Below are 18,985 nucleotides of genomic sequence, written 5' to 3' on the forward strand. Positions count from 1 at the left end.
TTATTTCGTATGAAGTATTATGTTGGAATTAGGATTTAATGACTAAATGTATCATTTGTTTAGCACTGCAGAGGAAAGGGATCCGTTTAGGCTACTCTTTGGTCTAATAAAGTTATAGTTATAGGCCTAGATTTATGAATTAATCCACTGTCGTTTGGAATCAATAAAAGTGTTACATGCATTGTTGGAGCCTGGTCTCGTCACCACAGCATTGTAAAGGCTCCGCGGACCTAGTTTTGATAGTCACAAATTAGATTCATGTATTTTTCCCATTGAGGTCAGACTCCACCCTTCCTCTCCAGTCCATTTCAGAGGCTTTCAGAGGGATCATAGATTTTCTAAACGGTCTGCTCTAGGCTACTAGGTTTTTGTGGCTGCTGCTGCAGCTGCCATGGTAGCAGGGGGAGGGACAACACTTCGAGGGAACAGCCAGCTCGGCGAGTCAGTCACATTCCTGGCCGGGATTCAATGACTGAACCAGACACAAACAAACAGAGAGAGAGAGAGAGAGAGAGAGAGAGGGGGAGAGAGATGGTACAGCTAACTCACTTCACACATTCGCTTAGAGCTAGAGAGCGAGAGCGCCAGACTGCGCAGACTGGGCATATTTGAGGATCACATCGTGCGGACTAGACTGCAGTGGAGAAGAGAAAATGTGTTTCATTTTGACGCTCTTTTTGTGAGTGTTCCGAAGGATTTCCCTTAACGTATCTGTGAACTGGGAATTTTGTTTCAGGGTATTAGAACTCAATAGTGTCTTATCCTCGTTTTTAAATGGATAACGCCCCGGTGGTAACCTTCTCTAGTGACATGGAAATGCGCCGCGGTGGATTTACCGAGTCTCTTGCTGGATTTTGAAGACAACTGATTCAAATAGATCGCCTACATTTGAACTCACTTCTCTATTATAGTGGTGAAAACATGGAGGCCCCGTCAAGCTTTCAGCCTCATCCCGGACTTCAGCAAACTCTGAAGCAGTTTCATTTGAGTTCCATGAGCTCCCTTGGTGGACCGGCGGCGTTCTCCGCTCGGTGGCACCAGGAAATTCTCTTCAACAAAGATGGTAAAACAGCTGAACTGATGCTGGCCATGCCTGTCCAGACACCACCGGTTATGTCGGGGCCGTTATTCATTCCATCCGACCACACCACCGAAAGGTCCGAAACTGTCCTGGAGCGTGAGCCAATTTCGTGTTTCGTGGTAGGCGGCGAAAAACGTCTGTGTCTGCCGCAGATTCTCAACAGTGTCCTGCGGGATTTCTCGCTTCAGCAGATCAACTCGGTGTGCGACGACCTGCACATCTACTGCTCCCGGTGCACCGCGGACCAGCTGGAGATCCTCAAAGTCGTGGGTATCCTACCCTTCTCTGCCCCATCATGCGGACTGATCACCCAGACGGATGCTGAGCGCCTCTGCAATGCCCTCGTTTACAGTGGTTCCTACCTTTCTCACTGCAACAAGGAGCTGTCTAGCACCATGGAGTTGGAGAGGACGGAAAAAAGTTTCAAAATATACCACGAATGTTTTGGTAGGTGTAAGGGGTTATTTGTCCCAGAACTATATACTAGTCCCAATGCCGCCTGTATCCAATGCATGGACTGCAGGCTAATGTACCCCACTCACAAGTTTGTGGTCCATAGTCACAAAAGACTAGAGAACCGGACAGTTCACTGGGGGTTCGACTCAGCTAACTGGCGGGCCTATGTTCTCCTGGACCCGGACTATACAGGGAAAGAAGAGAAGGCTCTCCTGGAGCAGCACCTCAAAGAAATCAAAGGCAAATTTGACTTCGTAAACAAGCTCTCAAACAAATCATGCAGGGTAAGTCAGATCAAGTTTATTAAAGTGTGTGTAAAGTGCCTAAACGTCTTTGATGACAGAAATGTAATTTGATTGTAATAACTTGTTTTATTATTCATTCATTATTGGCATTGATTCCATGATTCAAATAATGGTCCTATTCTATTGGACACCACTTGTTCTCTCTCTCTCTCTCTCTCTCTCTCTCTCTCTCACACACACACACACACACACACACACACACACACACACACACACACACACATATATATTCAGTACCAAAAGTTTGAACACACCTACTCATTCAAGGGTTTTTATTTATTTTTGCTATTTTCTATCTTGCAGAATAATAGTGAAGACATCAAAACTATGAAATAACACATATGGAATCAAAATATATCTTATATTTGAGATTCTTCAAAGTAGCCACCCTTTGCCTTGATGACAGCTTTTCACACTCTTGGCATTCTCTCAACTAGCTTCACCTGGAATGCTTTTCCAACAGTCTTGAAGGAGTTCCCACATATGCTGAGCACTTGTTGACTGCTTTTCCTTTACTCTGCGGTCCAACTCATCCCAAACCATATCAATTGGGTTGAGGTCGGGTGATTGTGGAGGACAGGTCATCTGATGCAGCACTCCATCACTTTCCTTGGTCAAATAGCCCGTACACATCCTGGAGGTGTGTTAGGTCATTGTCCTGTTGAAAGACAAGTGATAGTCCCACTAAGCGCAAACCAGATGGGATGGCGTATCGCTGCAGAATGCTGTGGTAGACATGCTGATTAATTGTGCCTTGAATTCTAAATAAATCACTGACAGTGTCACCAGCAAAGCACCCCCACACCATCACACCTCCTCCTCTATGCTTCACGGTGGGAACCAAACATGCAGAGATCATCCGTTCACCTACTCATCATCTCACAAAGACACAGTGGTTGGAACCAAAAATCTTAATTTGGACTCATCAGACCAAAGGACAGATTTCCACTGGTCTAATATCCATTGCTCATGTTTCTTGGCCCAATCAAGTCTTCTTCTTCTTATTGGTGTCCTTTAGTAGTGGCTTCTTTGCAGCCATTCGACCATGAAGGCCTGATTCACGCAGTCTCCTCTGAACCGTTGATGTTGAGATGTGTCTGTTACTTGACCTCATTTATTTGGGCTGCAATTTCTGAGGCTGGTAACTAATGAACTTATCCTCTGCAGTAGATGTAACTCTGGGTCTTCCTTTCCTGTGGCGGTTTCATCACAGCGTTTGATGGTTTTTGTGACTGCACTTGAAGTTCTTTACATTTTCCATATTGACTGACCTTCATGTCTTAAAGTAATGATGGACTGTCGTTTCTCTTTGCTTATTTGAGCTGTTCATGCCATAATATGAACTTTTGACCAAATAGGGCTATCTTCTGTATACCACCCCTACTTTGTACTGATTGGCTCAAACACATTAAGAAGGAAAGAAATTCCACAAATTAACTTTTAACAATGCGCACCTGTTAATTGAAATGCATTCCAGGTGACTACCTCATGAAGCTGGTTGAGAGAATGCCAAGAGTGTGCAAAACTGTCATCGAGGCAAAGGGTGGCTACTTTGAAGAATCTCAAATATAAAATATATTTTGATTTGTTAAACACTTTTTTGGTTACTACATGATTCCATATGTGTTATTTCATAGTTTTGATGTCTTCACTATTATAATACAATGTAGTAAAATAGTAAAAATAAAGAAAAACCCTTGAATGAGTAGGTGTGTCCAAACTTTTGACTTGTACTGTATATACACACGCATTATTTATTTCCTTCTTTCCCCTGGCTGATTTTTTGCACATGCACATATATTGGTTTAAATTCACATTTAAAAGGTTTGTTTTAAAATAGAACATTAACATCAACAGAATCTCAAACTATCACACCATTGAGTGGCCCTCCAATCCACTCCTCTTGGGGGAGTTAACCGGACCAGAACCCCCCAGGGTAACTCAAGGGCATCTGCATATGACAAATGGAGCCTCAATTATATATTTTATTCGTCCAAGAGGGGAGGGGGGGGGGGCTGGGGAATTCATTTTTGGGGTTAGGTTATTAGAGTTTAATGAGCTTTGGGTTATCAAGATGTCTGTGAGAAAGGGCTGTGTTGAACAGGATAGTGTGTGTGTGTGTCAGAGGAGACCGGTGGGTGGAGATGTAGCAGGACGGCCTCTTCATAATGACTGGTATAGAGGGAATGGAATGATATCAAAACGTGAAAACCATGTGTTTGATACCTTTCCATTCATTCTGTGCCACCAGCCGCCTGTGGTGTGTGTGTGTGTGCACATTGATGGATGTGGCGGTGGAAGGTTTTCAGGTTGACCACTTGCCTGTTCTGCCTCTGCCTGGCTCCACGCGAGGATCACAGACGTTTGGAGCGGACAAAGGACTGGGCGACATAGTGGCTGTTTCCCTCAGCTCACAGCAGCTGTTGAGTGGGACTCTGCTAATGACTGGACACTATGTATCACCATGGTGTAGCAGCTCCACTCTGAACAGGAGACAGGGCATTTCTCGTAAATCTCCCTCCCAGTGACTTTCAATTTCACTATCAGTGCTACTCACGGAATTGTGGCATTTTTATTGTGCGGTTACAAATGAATGGAGGTCTTTCTCGATCCAAGAGAGGCTTGGTTGAATATTGATGCAGTTCCGTTGTGATGGTGGATGTTCAGACGAGGCATCTCAGAGACAGTTTGCGATGTATTATTTAATGATTAGGTACAAAGAGATGTAAGGACCTTCTGTCGTTGAGGAAACGGAGATCCACTGTACTCGTCCCTTCTGTTATGGCTCCGATCAAACAACATCCTGAATTAGTTCCTAACAAACTACATTGTATTGCAGATTCCATGCATACATTGTCCTCTATTTGTGATTCTACATAAATTCTTAATTTATAAGTTGCTTTGTAAAATGGCACCAAATCTCACAGCAAACAAGTCAACATAATCTGTGTCGTTTCGATTTAAGAAATGGACAAAGGAAACTAGACTACAGAGTCGCGGACCTAAAGGGAAAAATGTCTGAGGAAAAACCTCCCCCACCTGTGACTTATAGCTGGTCTCTCAACTGTAGCCATCATGTCATGATATATGTTCAGTGTGTTTCATATTTTCCAAAACTGTGAGGTCTCTGCTGACAGCCTTCGAGTGTCTGATGAAATATATACAGACTGAGCTGAGGCAGGCAGCATCAGGGGGAGTGGTCTCTGTGTGTGTGTGTGTGTGTGTGTGTGTGTGTGTGTGTGTGTGTGTGTGTTTGCCTGCCTGCCATGGTTCACTGTCAGTAGTGTCCCAGTTAGCAGACAGTCAGTCCTGATCCTTAGGGAGCAGCACACCAGTGCTCCCATACATCACTCTGACAGGGGAAGCTGGTGAGAGGCCGGACAGCCGCCAGCAGCCGGCCTTGGCTCGCTTACCCATGAAACAAGAACTCAATATTATTGCCCTGCCTCAGACCAACACTGAGGTCGAGGTGTTTTATCAATCAGTCCAGGATCCACTGTCTGTCTGTCTGTCTGTCGGGGCCTTCAGTTACACTACTGTACATGCAGCGCTGTAAACTAGGCTCAGTTGAGAAACACCTTTTTGCTATTTTGGAGTATTCTCTTTGACTAAAAAAAAAGTCTAGTGATATAATAGATAATAATGAATCAAATGATTTAATTCAAGTACTGTGGAAAATTGAACAGGGTTTCCACATAGCTAAAGACTTTTATATTATATTTAGTCGAATATATCATTGTTCGGGTACAAAGCAGACAGGGATCAGAGGGGGGATGACACCAGAGGACCAGTTGTGTCTGTTTTGAATCAAATCCTGCATTTGGTCATTAAGCCGTTGCCTAGCGTACATATGGGGGCAGATTGGAAGAGAAGAGGCTGTAGGCTCTGATTGAGGAGATGCAGGCCCAGTGGGGCAGGGCCTTGACATGTGTTGTCAAAGGGCCGTGACACCTGACCTCTATCCACAGAGAGTGACCCCACCCACCCCCACTGTATTCACAGCATTCAATCAGATGCCCTTGTGTCCAGTCCACTGGCCAGATGGCTGTCTGATAAAGGACCGAGAGACACAGCAAATGTTTAAATACAAATAACAAACGTTATTCCCAACTACACTACCAACCATGCAAACAAAACAAAAACATAGTCCACCAGTCTCCATCATACAGGAAATAAGTCATGAGAGTTAGTACACCACAATACAATATAAACCTATATGATACACCAAATATTATCAGTATACAAAATAGAATTCAGCCTGTTCTTCTATTTGGTAAGAAAAGTACATAAAATAGGTTTTGTGAGGAATGACAAGAAAATATTTTCTTCCCTATCATTTTCCAATATTTCTCAGTATACGTTTAAGAGGTGAGGGCAACAGCATTAATCTCGTGACTGAGTGGAGAGAGGAAGCGGACTCTGGAGACCCGTGTAGTCTTTACTTAATCAAATTAAACCTCTTCATGCGAGGTCAATTTATGACATTTCTCATCCCGCTGTTCTGCTCACTCCATCAAATTCGCCTCAAACCTGGGACCAAACCAATCAACTGAGTAGTCTCTGGGTGGTGAGGGATGGTGTGTGTTGTATCTGTGTGCCTTTGTACGGGTGTGTGCAACTCAGGGCTAGCGAGACAGTGTGTCTGTTTCGTGATTTGTGTATGAGCGCGTCTTTGTTTACTAGGGATGTGCATTTCTCCTTACAAGCGCGATTCGATACGCATCTAAGATACATGGACTCCAATACGATACAGATAGGAACGATACTTTTAGTTGGAAACGATTCGAATCGATGCGCGAACAATTGTTCTATGACCCCATTCTAAATGAATTTCTGATATTGATGGAGCTCAGGAGCTGGATCTGTCTGAGCTGACTTCTCTGAGCCGAGTGGGCCTGTGTACAGTGTGTGTGTGTGTGAGAGTGAGTGATGTAGTGTGTGGGCTGAGCCATAGGGAGAAGATTTACCATTTACCACTCTCAGATTAGGGGGTTCAATTTATGTCGCCGTGACTTTTTTTTATCTGAATTCCTCATCACCGACTGATTAACTTGTCGTATAGCAGATGAAAATGTTTTGAGCTAGTAATACGTCAATATTTGTTATTAGAAATGAGCTATGACATACAAAGCCGATTCATTTAACACCGTTTTGGATTTCACCCGTCTCCAAAAGCGAATGGTTTTCACCATTTTGAACTTTATGGAGGAGAGTTGCTCTTCTTCTCCTGTTCCAACCTGTGAGGCTTGCAAAAAGGATTGCTGTCCTTGTTATGAAATTACACCTTTACCCTGTTCATGTGAAAATGGCCGGATGCACTGACTGTTTAAAGCCGAACTACCCAAAATATTTTGTACGGTGAACCTGGCAATCAATCCAAAAGCCCCATTCAGCAGATAGATCAGCAAGATGTGAGTTGTGTCCATTCTGGTAGCCTACAAAGCTCTGCCTTTAAAACTCAATTTTCTACAGCGCATTTGATAACAATGACCCAGCAAATTAAATTGGTTGTTCCTCACTTAATAAAGCCTATGATTTAATATTGCGACAGCCATTTTTACAAACATCTGAATGCTGAAGGTGCCGCGCAGATATAGCCGACCAATATTAGAACAGGGAAAGAGTAGGCCTACCTATCTTTGGCACGAGCAGTTGCGTCTGCAGCACTGTGCACACACTTATCTGACTTTGAGATCAACGTCACACGCTGTTACATGCATAAAAGTCCGATAGGCTCAATTCAGTCACAACAGAAAAGAGGACTAAAGCAGAAAATAAAATATGAGTAAAAAACTTTAGTGAACCGGAGATTTGTAACGCTTGAATGCTTTTTTTTTTTATACCGATGCATGCTTAATTTGGATCGGTTTGGGCTCCCGCGCACCAATGCACTCTCATCTTAAACATTTGAACAGGGGACCGGTGTGTGCAGTATGTGCGTCTAAGTTGTTATGTATTATGCCTGGATCAGCTGGACTGGAAGTTTAAAATGAGCTCACTGACTGCTCATTTCCATTCCCATCTGTTTGCTGACCTCTGGGAAGCCCTGAGGGCACACACGGTGCATCCCCCTGGCCCCTGGTCAGCCCCTTCTGACCACCACTGACCCAACACAACTCCTCCCTGACCAGCACCTCCTCGAAACGGAATAGCCAAGTCCGACCAAGACTCAGTATCTCCAACCCCTGCCTCCAGTCCAACCTAAACCATAGCCTAGTCCCTAAACAGACAGATAATGCAGTGGATAACACATCCAGTCCAGAGTGTTGGTAGAATTCATTGTTTGGAGCTCAGTTCATTTGCCTCTTTTCTAAATCCTTTTGAAAACATGTCCCACTGACCACCAGCTCCCAAGAGAAGTGCATCATGCCATCTCTTCTGTGATTGAAGGCGAGTGGGGGTCAGTGTGTCAGAAAGAAGGTGTGAGGAGCTCACAGGGGTCTTGCCCTCCATTCTCCAGGGGCTGACCCCATGTTAAAAGGGCGTCAGCTGGAGTTCTGTGATGGGTGCTAAAGACCTGCCCCCTCCTTTGTTCCAGAGCCCTGCCATTCAGAGGCTGTGAAGTGCAGCTATCCCTCTTTGTTAATGTCTTGTTTATTTGGGTGGTGCGTGGGTAAAAGGTTGGGGACAGACAGGTAGAGTGGCAATTGAGATGAGACCCTCACCTCCCTTTAAAAGGAGCACTCTCGCGCCCTGAGGTTATTCTCAAGCGTGCTTCTCTTCCTCACGCTCTTGCGAGCAGGGGAATGCGGTGCGATATCTCACTCATGATGTCAGAGAACCGGGGTTACGCAAGTAACCTTTAATCGTTATTTTCGAATAACAAACAAAAACTCATAACAAAGTGTGGGGATGTCCAATACAAGGCTTACACAATCTCAGTTTAATAAGATATGTCCCAAAAACAGTACTCAAGAGGTAAACTCCTCTGTAGGAGAAGGCCCTTCTAGCCCCATCTAAAAAAGAAACGGGACGAGGAAAAGCCGAAGCTTTGTGTGCTCAGGAGTACCAGATAGCTGTCTGGGGCTCTGACTGATCTCTAGGTCAATGGAGAGAGTTCTCCTTAACAGAGCCAAGTGGTCTTTGCCATTTACAAAAAAAGGTGTTCCAGGTAGACCTCTTTTGGGTTCCACGTAGAACCATCTGTGGAAGCTCCTTTTTTTCCCCAAAGAGTGTAGAGAGAAAAAACGCCCCTCAGAATCCTATAAAGGGCTACGAGGGTTTCTCAGTGAGCCCTGGAAACCTGTTCTCCCTTAGAACAGGAGAGCAGAGTATTTAGGGTTCCCTGCCTTGACGTACAGAAGATCAGCGCCCTCTGGTGGGGAAACCAGAGCGGCACATACCGGAACTGGCTTGACTGTGATAGCTCGCGTCATAGCAATCAGAGGCAAAAGGCCATAGGCACGGAAAAAAGGGGAACAGTGGATGGCGAAAGACAGATTGCCGTCCTGCTTCGTGTGTCAGTGAGACCGGATGGAGGGCTGACATGCTGACTTCTACCCCTGGTTGAAAACCTGAGAAGACACCGGGGGGAAAGCCTGAGCGAGGGAGGCACTCGGGGGGGAACAAACTCGGGTGGGGGAACAAAAAGTGAGTCTCCTCCATTTTCTCATGAGAGAATGGTCACAAAAGTGAGCTGCTGCACAGAGAATAGGATTTTGTCTTAACGCAGGCCTGCCTTCCCACTTCTGCGAAACTGTAGAAACTGTTAAATCCGAAGACAGAGGGGTAGGGCAGAGAGCCCTAGGCTGGCTGACCCTTCTTACCTCCCTTAGGAGGGTTAGCGGGGCGGATCCTAGTTGCCGCTGCAGCATAAGACTGCGTATCTGCAAGTTTGCTTTGGTTCAGGAGCCTGAGTTTTGGCAGACTGCTGCGTTGCTGGGGACCTCTGTCCCCCAAGGCCAGCTTGTTGCCCCTTCCCAGCTGTAAGACTGGGGCGAGATGCAGGAACCAACATGCTGCCATGGGGCCCAGATCTGAGGGGCAGGCAGAAGTTGAAGGCTTCACCTTCTTTTTTGCGCATGTCACATTTCTGTCACAAAAGTGGGCCCGAACAACTCCTTGGGTCACTGGGGCATCAAGGAGGTCCACTTTTTATTTGTCTGTTAAGCTGGATAAGCTCAGCCAAAGTGCCCCTTCACTCACCACTGCAAGGCTCGTAGTACTACCACAGCCTTGAATGGCACTACGAAAGGCATGGAGGTTCAGGTCCGTCATCATACAGATCTCCTCCCAAGCATCTGGGTCTAGGGTGTCCGATTCCAGTTACTTCCATACTTCCTCCAGTAACTGAACCTGATACGCCAACAATAAAGAAGTCACATTGAGAGCTCTAATTGCTTGGGCTGAGGTAAAGCGCTCCGCCTTCACATGGAGTGAGGGGCTGGTTTCGTTTGTAACACGGTGTAAGGGGCTGAGGTGGTAAGCCAGTGACGGCTCCACCGTGGGAGGGTTGCCAAACCCAGATTCCTCCATATTGCCCAGGCTCGGGGTACCCCTTGCAAGAATCTTGCTAGTGCAGGGTTTTTCCCATGAGCTCTTAGCTTCCCTGGGGCAAGCTGGTACTGCGGGGTTCCCTTACCAGGTATGGGACGGGAGTCTCTTCCCATCGTATAGGTCCCTTAACAGGAGTAGGGGCTCTCATTGCCGAGTCTGGCCACGGCCGCTTGCAGACATGAAGGAGCCCAAACTCCACTGGAGGAGGGGCACATCCACTGCTCTCAGGGCCGTTAGATCTGCTGGCCTGAGAGGGCGGGAGAACGGGGTCATCAGCGCAGGAGATGCGGACTATCTCACCTTCCCCTGATACTACGTCGTCAGACAACGAGGCGAGGGAGTTGAGGCTTTCCATGACCTCGCCCCAACTGGGCTTGGTTGCAGAGAGCTGAGCCTCAGCTGTTGCTGTTGGCTCGAAGGCAAGAGGGGCTATGGAGATAAAAGCATTAAGCCTCCTCTCCTCATACCTGCCCTCATCAACAGTCTGCAGTGCTCACAGGACTCAGGGTCCTTGAACATCTCTTGGGCATGTTCCTTACACAAGAAATTGATGCATAGAGGGTGGAAATCTTTCCCCGCAATCATGGAACCACAAGCACAAGAACGAGACGGTTTGAGTGCCTTGCTAGGCTCGTCTTGGGATGGGATAGCAGTGGCCATTGTCAGGAACAAGGCTTGCTAGGGGGACGGAGCAACGCCTGTGTTGTAAGAACAACTTGTAGACGGCGCAAGCTAGCTAGTTCCTTGTGGCTGGTGGCTAGCAAATCATAGCTTGTGTAAATGGCGTACCAAGCTAGCTAGTTAGAAGCCTTGCGGCTAACAGCTAGCCATAATGAGCACCATATAACACTATAGCCGCGAGGCTAGTGGGGCGTTAGCTAGCTCAGTGCTAGCTGAAGGAAACCGTGTGGGGGCAAAGTTAGCCTTCAGATAGAGTGCTCCCGTGACCGACGGCGTCGTGAAGGCTGGGATGGTCGGTCTAGTTAACACAACAGGCGAATGTAGGTTAAGCTATATGAGAGACAGGAGCTATCAATGTTACCGTGCTAATGAGGTTAGCTTGCCTCTCAGCGAGCTAGCCAAGTTAGCCTTGCAGAGTGGGCTAACCGAATCGCAATAGCTAGCCATGACGCTAGCTACCAACGGAGACTGATAGTAGAAAGGAATTTCTACACAAAACAAAAACCTTCCGGTTAGTACTCAACCTCTTGACAGGGTTAGAAGACCTGCGATATCCTTCTCGGGTCACTTGTGAGCAGCTAAGCAGGAAAACAGGTAAACAGGTATCCAGAAGATCTGAGGAGAAGAGAAGCGAGAATAACCAGAGGGCGGGAGAGTGCTCCTTTTCAGGTAGGCGAGGGGCTCACCTCATTCATTCGGCACCCTACCTCTCTCTCCAACAGACGCTTTTAATAGGTACTTCCGAGAGTAGGCGAACCCCACATGTGAGATATGGAAACAAATACATTGAAAGAGAACCTATGACTTAGCGCTTTGCTGTGTCCGTCTGTGCCAATGGCACCCTGTTCCATGTTGGGCAGCCAGTCGCCACTGACCGGTCAGTCTGCATACACACCAACCTGAAACTATAGCAACAAGCACACAGCATTATTCCCATTTTTCATAGACGATGAAAAATAGATGAGACATGGTTTTTTGATGGAGTGTAAGTTCTCTTAAGGCGGCGTGCTAGTCAGTCAGAGAAGAAGGAGATTAGGGAGGAGAAGAAGGTATGGTGGAGGAGTAGAGGAGGAGTAGATTATGTAGTCATGCTGAGAACAGATGCCTGGATGGGGTTTGGGGAAACTGTACTGTTCCACTTCCCTCTGTCTGACCCTGATCCACTCACATGTTTTGTAAGACTTACTGCTGCTGACTCTATCCGTGAATTTTGCTTATTTGCTTATTAGAGAACAGGAATTAAAAATATAAGAATATGTCTTACGGACTGGCTTGCTGCCTGCGACACACACAGGCTTAGTCGTATTAGGATGATTCAAGGTGTTTCAAGATTGTACCTTTTTTTGAAGCCACAGACAGTAGAATCTATTTTTCACTTATTATATCCATCTTGGTTTGCCTGAATTTGAACTGGGCTGCAGTGCTAGTCTGTGTTTTGGATCTGTCAGACCACATTGGTGCTGTGCTAGTGTAGCTCCAGTCAGAACGGAGCAAAGCCAGGGCCTGCCGGTGCCATATGACAAATCGGCGTTCTGCTCTCGCCTACATTCCACCCACCAACCACCTCCAAAGCTATCAGGAGGATTAGCTCGCGCAGCTAAACCAAACAGACTGCTCAATGTTCTGACAGCATTTGTTCCAAATCTTGTACATGCCTCTGGTTTGATGGATAATAGCTCACGAATCATGCATTCATTCCAGTTGTAGCTGGTGTCAATTGTAGGCTACGCTACGGTAATTGGATTCTGAAAGGAAAAGTAGTGAATGTTTTAAGGATTTACCACTGCACTCCAGGATATACATAATTTATTTTAGGATTAATTGGCACAGATTAACGTTGAACTCACTGTGGGGTTCAGTACAGAATTCAAACAGACCGTGACGGACAGGAAAGCATCTGTTAGCAGCCAACGCTATAGCAGAAATCGCTAAGTTAGAAAGCCTGGTTTGCCTAAAATGTTGTTTTATAACTGAGTGCAGCATTCAGAGTTCTCACAGAACACACACACGCACAGTCAGTGAGGACACACACACACACACACACACACACACACACACACACACACACACACACACACACACACACACACACACACACACACACACACACACACACACACACACACACACACACACACACACACACACACACACACACACACACACACACAGGCTGGAGTCTCCTCCATACAGTAGGCCTGTGATTGGAGGGCCGATGTGGTTGCTAAGCAGAGCTGCTCTTCCTGTGCTAAATAAGAACTTCATACTCTCTCTCTGGCTGGTGGGCTGAGAAGAGTGTGCCAGAGCTGAGCTGCAGAGCACAGCACACACAGTCAGACAAGCAGGCAGGCAGACCTCCCCACATAGACTTACTCACAGCAGAGCAGAGAGACTGTAGGCTACCCTCCTCCACCATGCACCACAGAGACATCTTCCTATTCCATATAGAATACACACATCTTCCTCCTACAACACATACAGTGGACCTCCTCCCACCTTCTCCTTCTCCCCACAGCACAGAACTCCTCCTCCTCCGTACAGCTCCTCTTCTACCGTATAGAACATAGAAAGCACCTTCTCTACCCTAGCCCACAAAGCTTTTCCCAATTCTCTCAGTCTGGACTACACAGGCCGGTGAGAAGGGAGTGTTTCACTTAGGAGGGATGAGAGCCCACCACCATCCATATTTGCAGTCGTCCCGCCTTTCCCTCTGCAAATGAAGAGAAAGGGTGACGGTGATGTCAGGATGACCCAGTACCCAGCCTCCATCTCCCCGCTAGCTGAATGAAGGAGTGGGATACTCATTTTCACTCTCTTTCCACTCTGTTATATCCTATCAGGACAGGCTACCATCTTGTGTATCGGCTCTGCCTTGAAGGCAGTGCATTTAATATCTTATAGTGTGTTGTCTTTGCACATCCACCCCGCCTGCAAATGAATAGAGAACCAGTCCTATTAACTACCTCACGACATAGCTAGGCAATCTAGTATCTCCCCTGTGCTACTTTTGTCTGGGCCACAGCTTTGGGATCCGCAGAGCGGCTATTGTCTATGGTCAGTTACAGTGCCGGGGCAGTGCAGTGCTGTTGGCAGGCAGGCTCCCCATATCAAATGAATTCAGCACAGCTGTCTGTATTCTACTGGTCTGTACTAGTCTGAGTTAGACTCGTTTATTCAGTATTACAGGCCCTCTGGGTCCGTCATGGTCACCCCTGTTACTGTGTCCTTTACCCTTAAAGCATCTGCCCAGTTGAACCTTTCTCTCTCTTTTGTTCCTACTGTTTCTCACAGGAAGTGCCCTTATTCAAAAGCCATGATGTGTCGTTGCAGACATGCCATTTCTGATTACTCACCGAAACAGGGCCCTGTCTCTCCCCTTTAATCCCCCCACACACTTCCTCGTTCCCTCGCTGGCATGGCGGCGCTCGCGTTTAGAGAGACAGGCGCACAGATGGGGATGCTATAGGCTCAGAGAGAGAGCGAGAGAGAGAGCTTCCTCCCTCTGCAGGGGCCTGAGATGAGGCGGTGACCCTACCAGGGTGGGGCCCTTAGCTGGCGTTGACGGGTGTCTGGCTGGCTTTATTTCAAGCAGGTCACCGGGCCTGGCCAGGCACGGCAGAGAGACACAGACTGGCTCAGCCTGAAACAGAGCTTGGATGCAGGCTTGCCCTTTATCCCATAACGAGGAATCTATTATAAGCCCAGTGTGGAGTCTCTTATAAACCCAGTGTCTTAAGGCAGGGAATGGGACGGTATCAGGGGAGAGGTTAGCTTACACATCATCTTCGAAGTCTCCAAGCTGCTTTTCAGATGATCATCATATAAACTGGGTAATCACCTCTCCTTTTGGCACCAACAGCTTAACCTGCTGCATAGTGAGGAGAAGAGACAAACGTATCCAACTGCTATTGAAGGTGCAGTGACATGACCTTTCTGGATGTGATTTGCCATTTGGCAATGGGGGAGGTGAAGGACGGTCTCCTGAGAGGGACAAAGTGAATAAGGAGATGGAATAGGGATTAAGAGATAGGTTACCTTTATGTAATGGAACGTTCTGATTTCACGAATAAAGGTTGGGGAAATTGTTAATACAATGCTATACAGTTACAGTAGTGAAATTACCCTTGACAGAGACAACAATAGAGTAGGTCGGTCTGTGTCCAAAATGGAATGTATGAATTATTCCAGGGCTATGACAGGGCCTTGTTGGGGCCCATCTCCACAAAGACTCCCATCTCTGCATGTCCATATTTAATTCAGCTGCTTAACTGTACAGGCTGTTGATCGAATGAGTCTCTCAAAAGGGATTAGTCACCCTATCGTCAGCCCAGTTCCCTAATTTCTCTTCCTTTGTTGTGGTTCAGGCTGGTTCAGGCTGGGATAAAGGACCTTGGCCGGACACAGTGGGAGGAAGTGGCTTTTGTGTGTCTGGCAGGTGCAGTGGAGTGTGGATGGAGTGACGGTGGGGTTTTTGGTTGTGTGTGTGTGTGTCTTTGTTTGTGTGTCTGTGAGTAAGTGTGTGTATGTGCCTCAGCAGGCCAGCAGGCTGTCTTCCCTGTGGCTGAGTGCTGCTGAGATAGACCAGGAACTCTGGAGCTGGACTTGAACCCTCAATCACAGGGCTCCTCAGGGGTTTGCAGTAAATTCTTCAGGCGAATGGTTTTCTCTCTCCTTCCTCCTCTCTTTCTCCTCACATCTGGTGAGCAGTGCTAGCGCCCCTGTCATCTTTTACTGCGCTGAGGTCATTTCCACCCTGTCTGTAGAGTGGAAGCACATGATGTACTGGGTTGGGCCTTGATGGGGCAGGGCTGGCATGGACCAACACGGACACAGGCATGCATTCAATCTACCAACAGCTGCCCAAAACAGCCTTTCTAACTAAGGCAAGTCTCAAACGGCGCAATCAGAGACTTTGAATGTACGTGTTAGAAAGTTTTCGGAAAAAGATACGTCTCGTCGAGTGAATGCATTAGTACCAATGTAATTATGTTCAAAGTCATCTGCAGTATTAAGAGATGTGACGGTGAAGATTCCAGGCATGCTGCAGTTTCCTTTTTAAAAAAAGAGAAAAAAAAGAGCTGCTCTGCAAAAGTATCAAGTAAGCAGTGAGCTCCAGCACCCAGGGCAGAACTGAAGTCTTACTGGAAAACTGACTTCTATTTCTGTTGTCCGACAGTTAGGAGGACTCTGTCATAGGCTGACTCTACCAGGCAGCGCTCATTATTGAGGGCACCCTCTTCTCTTCTATATGCCACTGTCCTGTCTGTCTGTCTGTCTGTCTGTCTGTCTGTCTGTCTGTCTGTCTGTCTGTCTGTCTGTCTGTCTGTCTGTCTGTCTGTCTGTCTGTCTGTCTGTCTGTCTGTCTGTCTGTCTGTCTGTCTGTCCGTCCTCATTCCCTCTGCAGCAGTTTAGCTCACTGCCTTTGTTCTCTCACTTGGCTTGAAACTGGAGAGTATGGAGAGAAGTGCTGAGGCTGCAGTAATATAGCCTGGCTGCCCACAACTCAGACAGTACAGGAGAAACACAGCACCACAGCACATACCCCCACCTCAGTCCCCCTTTATACATACACAGCAACGCCAAGATACAGTCAAACCCCGCTAGACTAGAGCCACTTGGGTTATGTTTTTGTGTTTTTACCGCTTTTACATTGTTTTTCTTCTTGGAAGGTACTTGAGCGTTTGTGACCCAATGCGGTAAAAAAAAAAAAAAAAAACGTTTAAGTGCAATCAGCATCATTTTTGGTTTTGAAATGAGCGCAATTGAACTCATTTAAAGTATGTGTGTCTTGACCAAATGCCACCCCAACAAACGATCTATCTGGAAGTCTTTGGGCCAGTAGTGTGAGAGAGATGTTCCATAGACTAGTTGAGAATCCAGCAGGCGTTTTAACAGCAGCCTTGTCAAGTGGCTGGAGAGACAGTAAACTTTTATCACGCTAAATAGCCTGAAGTCACATCCAGCTCTAATGGCTTAGGCAGCCATGGCAGGGGCAAGACCAGGGGTTGCCTGGAGGTCAGGTTGAATTGCAGTACATACATGCTAGTTTCCAACTGGTAGAACAAATAAAGGAGAGAGAAGGAGGGGCATCTGAGGTGAGGAGGGGGAAAGCAGTTGTTATTGGAAGAGCAGCTAATCACTTCAGTCGATTAGCAGTAAAAGGAAGACATTGATTGAACCTGACATTTTATATAGAGTTATCCTCGCTCTTTTAACCCTCTCAGACTGCTCTTAATTCAACACAGCCTCTAATCTGGGATGGGAATGAAGTTGTGTCCTGCTTTTTAAATGTGACTCGGTGATAAGAGTCACTGACTGAAAAACCACTAGAGGGTAGAACATATTTCAAAGCTTGTTTGTTAGGGGGAGGTAGTCGCAGAAACTATTGAACGGTTTAGTCGACTTCCTCTATATTTGTTTGTCATTTTTAATTCAACTTTTTTTGACCAAAACTTTACTTTATCAAATGACCTGCTTATGAAACAGTGTTAAGAGAGCTGAAATGTGCTACATTTCATCCAGATTGCTCATTTGAATCCCTCTACCCCAGGTGGATATTGTGGATGGGACTGTTTGTTTGTTAGAGAGGTGATCTCAGCACTGGAACAGAATGAAACCATGAGCCGGTCTGTGGGATACCAACCTGAGTATAGACCGCTGCGTTTGTTTTGTTTCTCCGTTTCTCAGGGAGAACGTTAGAGGCTGCCAAGGACTTGCATTCACACCCAAGGCACGCAAATAAAACCTCTCGCATATAAAGCCGTACCTGGGTGTAGTCTCTACATCTGCTGGAAAACATATACCGTCAGTGTTCATGTGCGAGAGGCAGATTTCCACCTCTGTGCCTCTTTCTGGGAGACTAAATGGTGTTGATTGTTTCAGTGGCAGGATGTTTGTGTGTTTTGTTCCAAGCCCTTTTCATAAATGCCCGTTTTTATGTTGCCGAGGTCAACTGGTTTTACTAGACTGGAGAGGCAAGTCCAGAGGCAAGAAGGCTTCCCTACCATCTGGCAGCCATAAAATGGGGAGCGGGAGGGTTTTATAGGACGGCAGGGTGAGACATGGAGGGGAAGAGAGACAGAGTGGATGGTGGACTCTAGTTGCCCCCAAAGCTTCAGAGCCTTCCTCCATAGTCTGCATGACAGGTCAGAAGTTCATCGCCTTTTTTTCTATTGCGTTCTTCAGTTCCTTGTCGGAAGGTGAAGGGAGGTGGCAACTGATTCAGCAGTCAGCTGGAGTGTAAATGGAAATGAGAGGAGAGTCTTTTGTTGTCGCTGTCAATGTTTTTTGCCAAATGTTGTTCTACCTGAGAGACGTTGTTTCATTAGTGCCTGTAGAGTGCTTAATGTTTTAGCTATGCGCGTTGCTTGTCATTGTGCTGTTGCTATTAGCTTGTTAAATCAGGCAGAGCACCAGCCCCGAGTATCACAGATGGTGCAGAATGATGTGGATGCGTAAACACTGGTGATTCAATGGCTTTAGTGTTGTTTGGGTATGTGTCACCTTCGCAAGGCTCTCTGTATAATGAATGGCTTTGTTTCAGCAGACTACCGGCTCCCGGTCGAATCATCTTTATCATAGAGACAATCTAATAGATGTCCAGCTGTTTTCTTTAAACATCAGCCTGAGATGAAATCACAGCGTCGTTGAAAGTGAAAACGGGTCGGTGAGATTCTCAGTTATGTGCTCCTAGATGCCTCTTTTCCTGCTTTAAGAGATCGAAGTGGGACTCTTTTGGCCTGTGCGTAGCTGGATGCTTTGCTCATTGGTTTCCCAGATTGGGGTTATCGTTTCAGAATGCTGGGGTTCTGTGCTGACTCTGGTACTGATACCTCCCATAGAGACCTCATCATTTGTAACGCTGCAGCTCAGATATGTCAATCCCTTAGCCCCTCCAAGACATGTGGCTTACATCGAAGCGCAACCTATTCAGTTCATGTCGGGATGTTGGTTCTTTCTGCTATTC

At 46.6% G+C, this 18,985-nt stretch overlaps 1 protein-coding gene across 1 annotated transcript in view; it reads left to right on the forward strand.

Annotated features, from left to right (window-relative positions):
* The first annotated feature begins 509 nt into the window (after positions 1 to 509).
* skib (v-ski avian sarcoma viral oncogene homolog b) overlaps positions 510 to 18,985 on the forward strand; it is a 36,150-nt gene continuing 17,674 nt past the window's right edge. Inside the window, exon 1 of the mRNA XM_029694768.1 lies at positions 510 to 1,821. Within this exon, the coding sequence (XP_029550628.1) occupies positions 922 to 1,821 (900 nt within the window). The 5' untranslated portion in view covers positions 510 to 921. The remainder of the gene's footprint in view (positions 1,822 to 18,985) is intronic.

This window comes from Salmo trutta, chromosome 16 (genome assembly GCF_901001165.1).
Source record: "Salmo trutta chromosome 16, fSalTru1.1, whole genome shotgun sequence".
NCBI classification, from domain to species: domain Eukaryota; kingdom Metazoa; phylum Chordata; class Actinopteri; order Salmoniformes; family Salmonidae; genus Salmo; species Salmo trutta.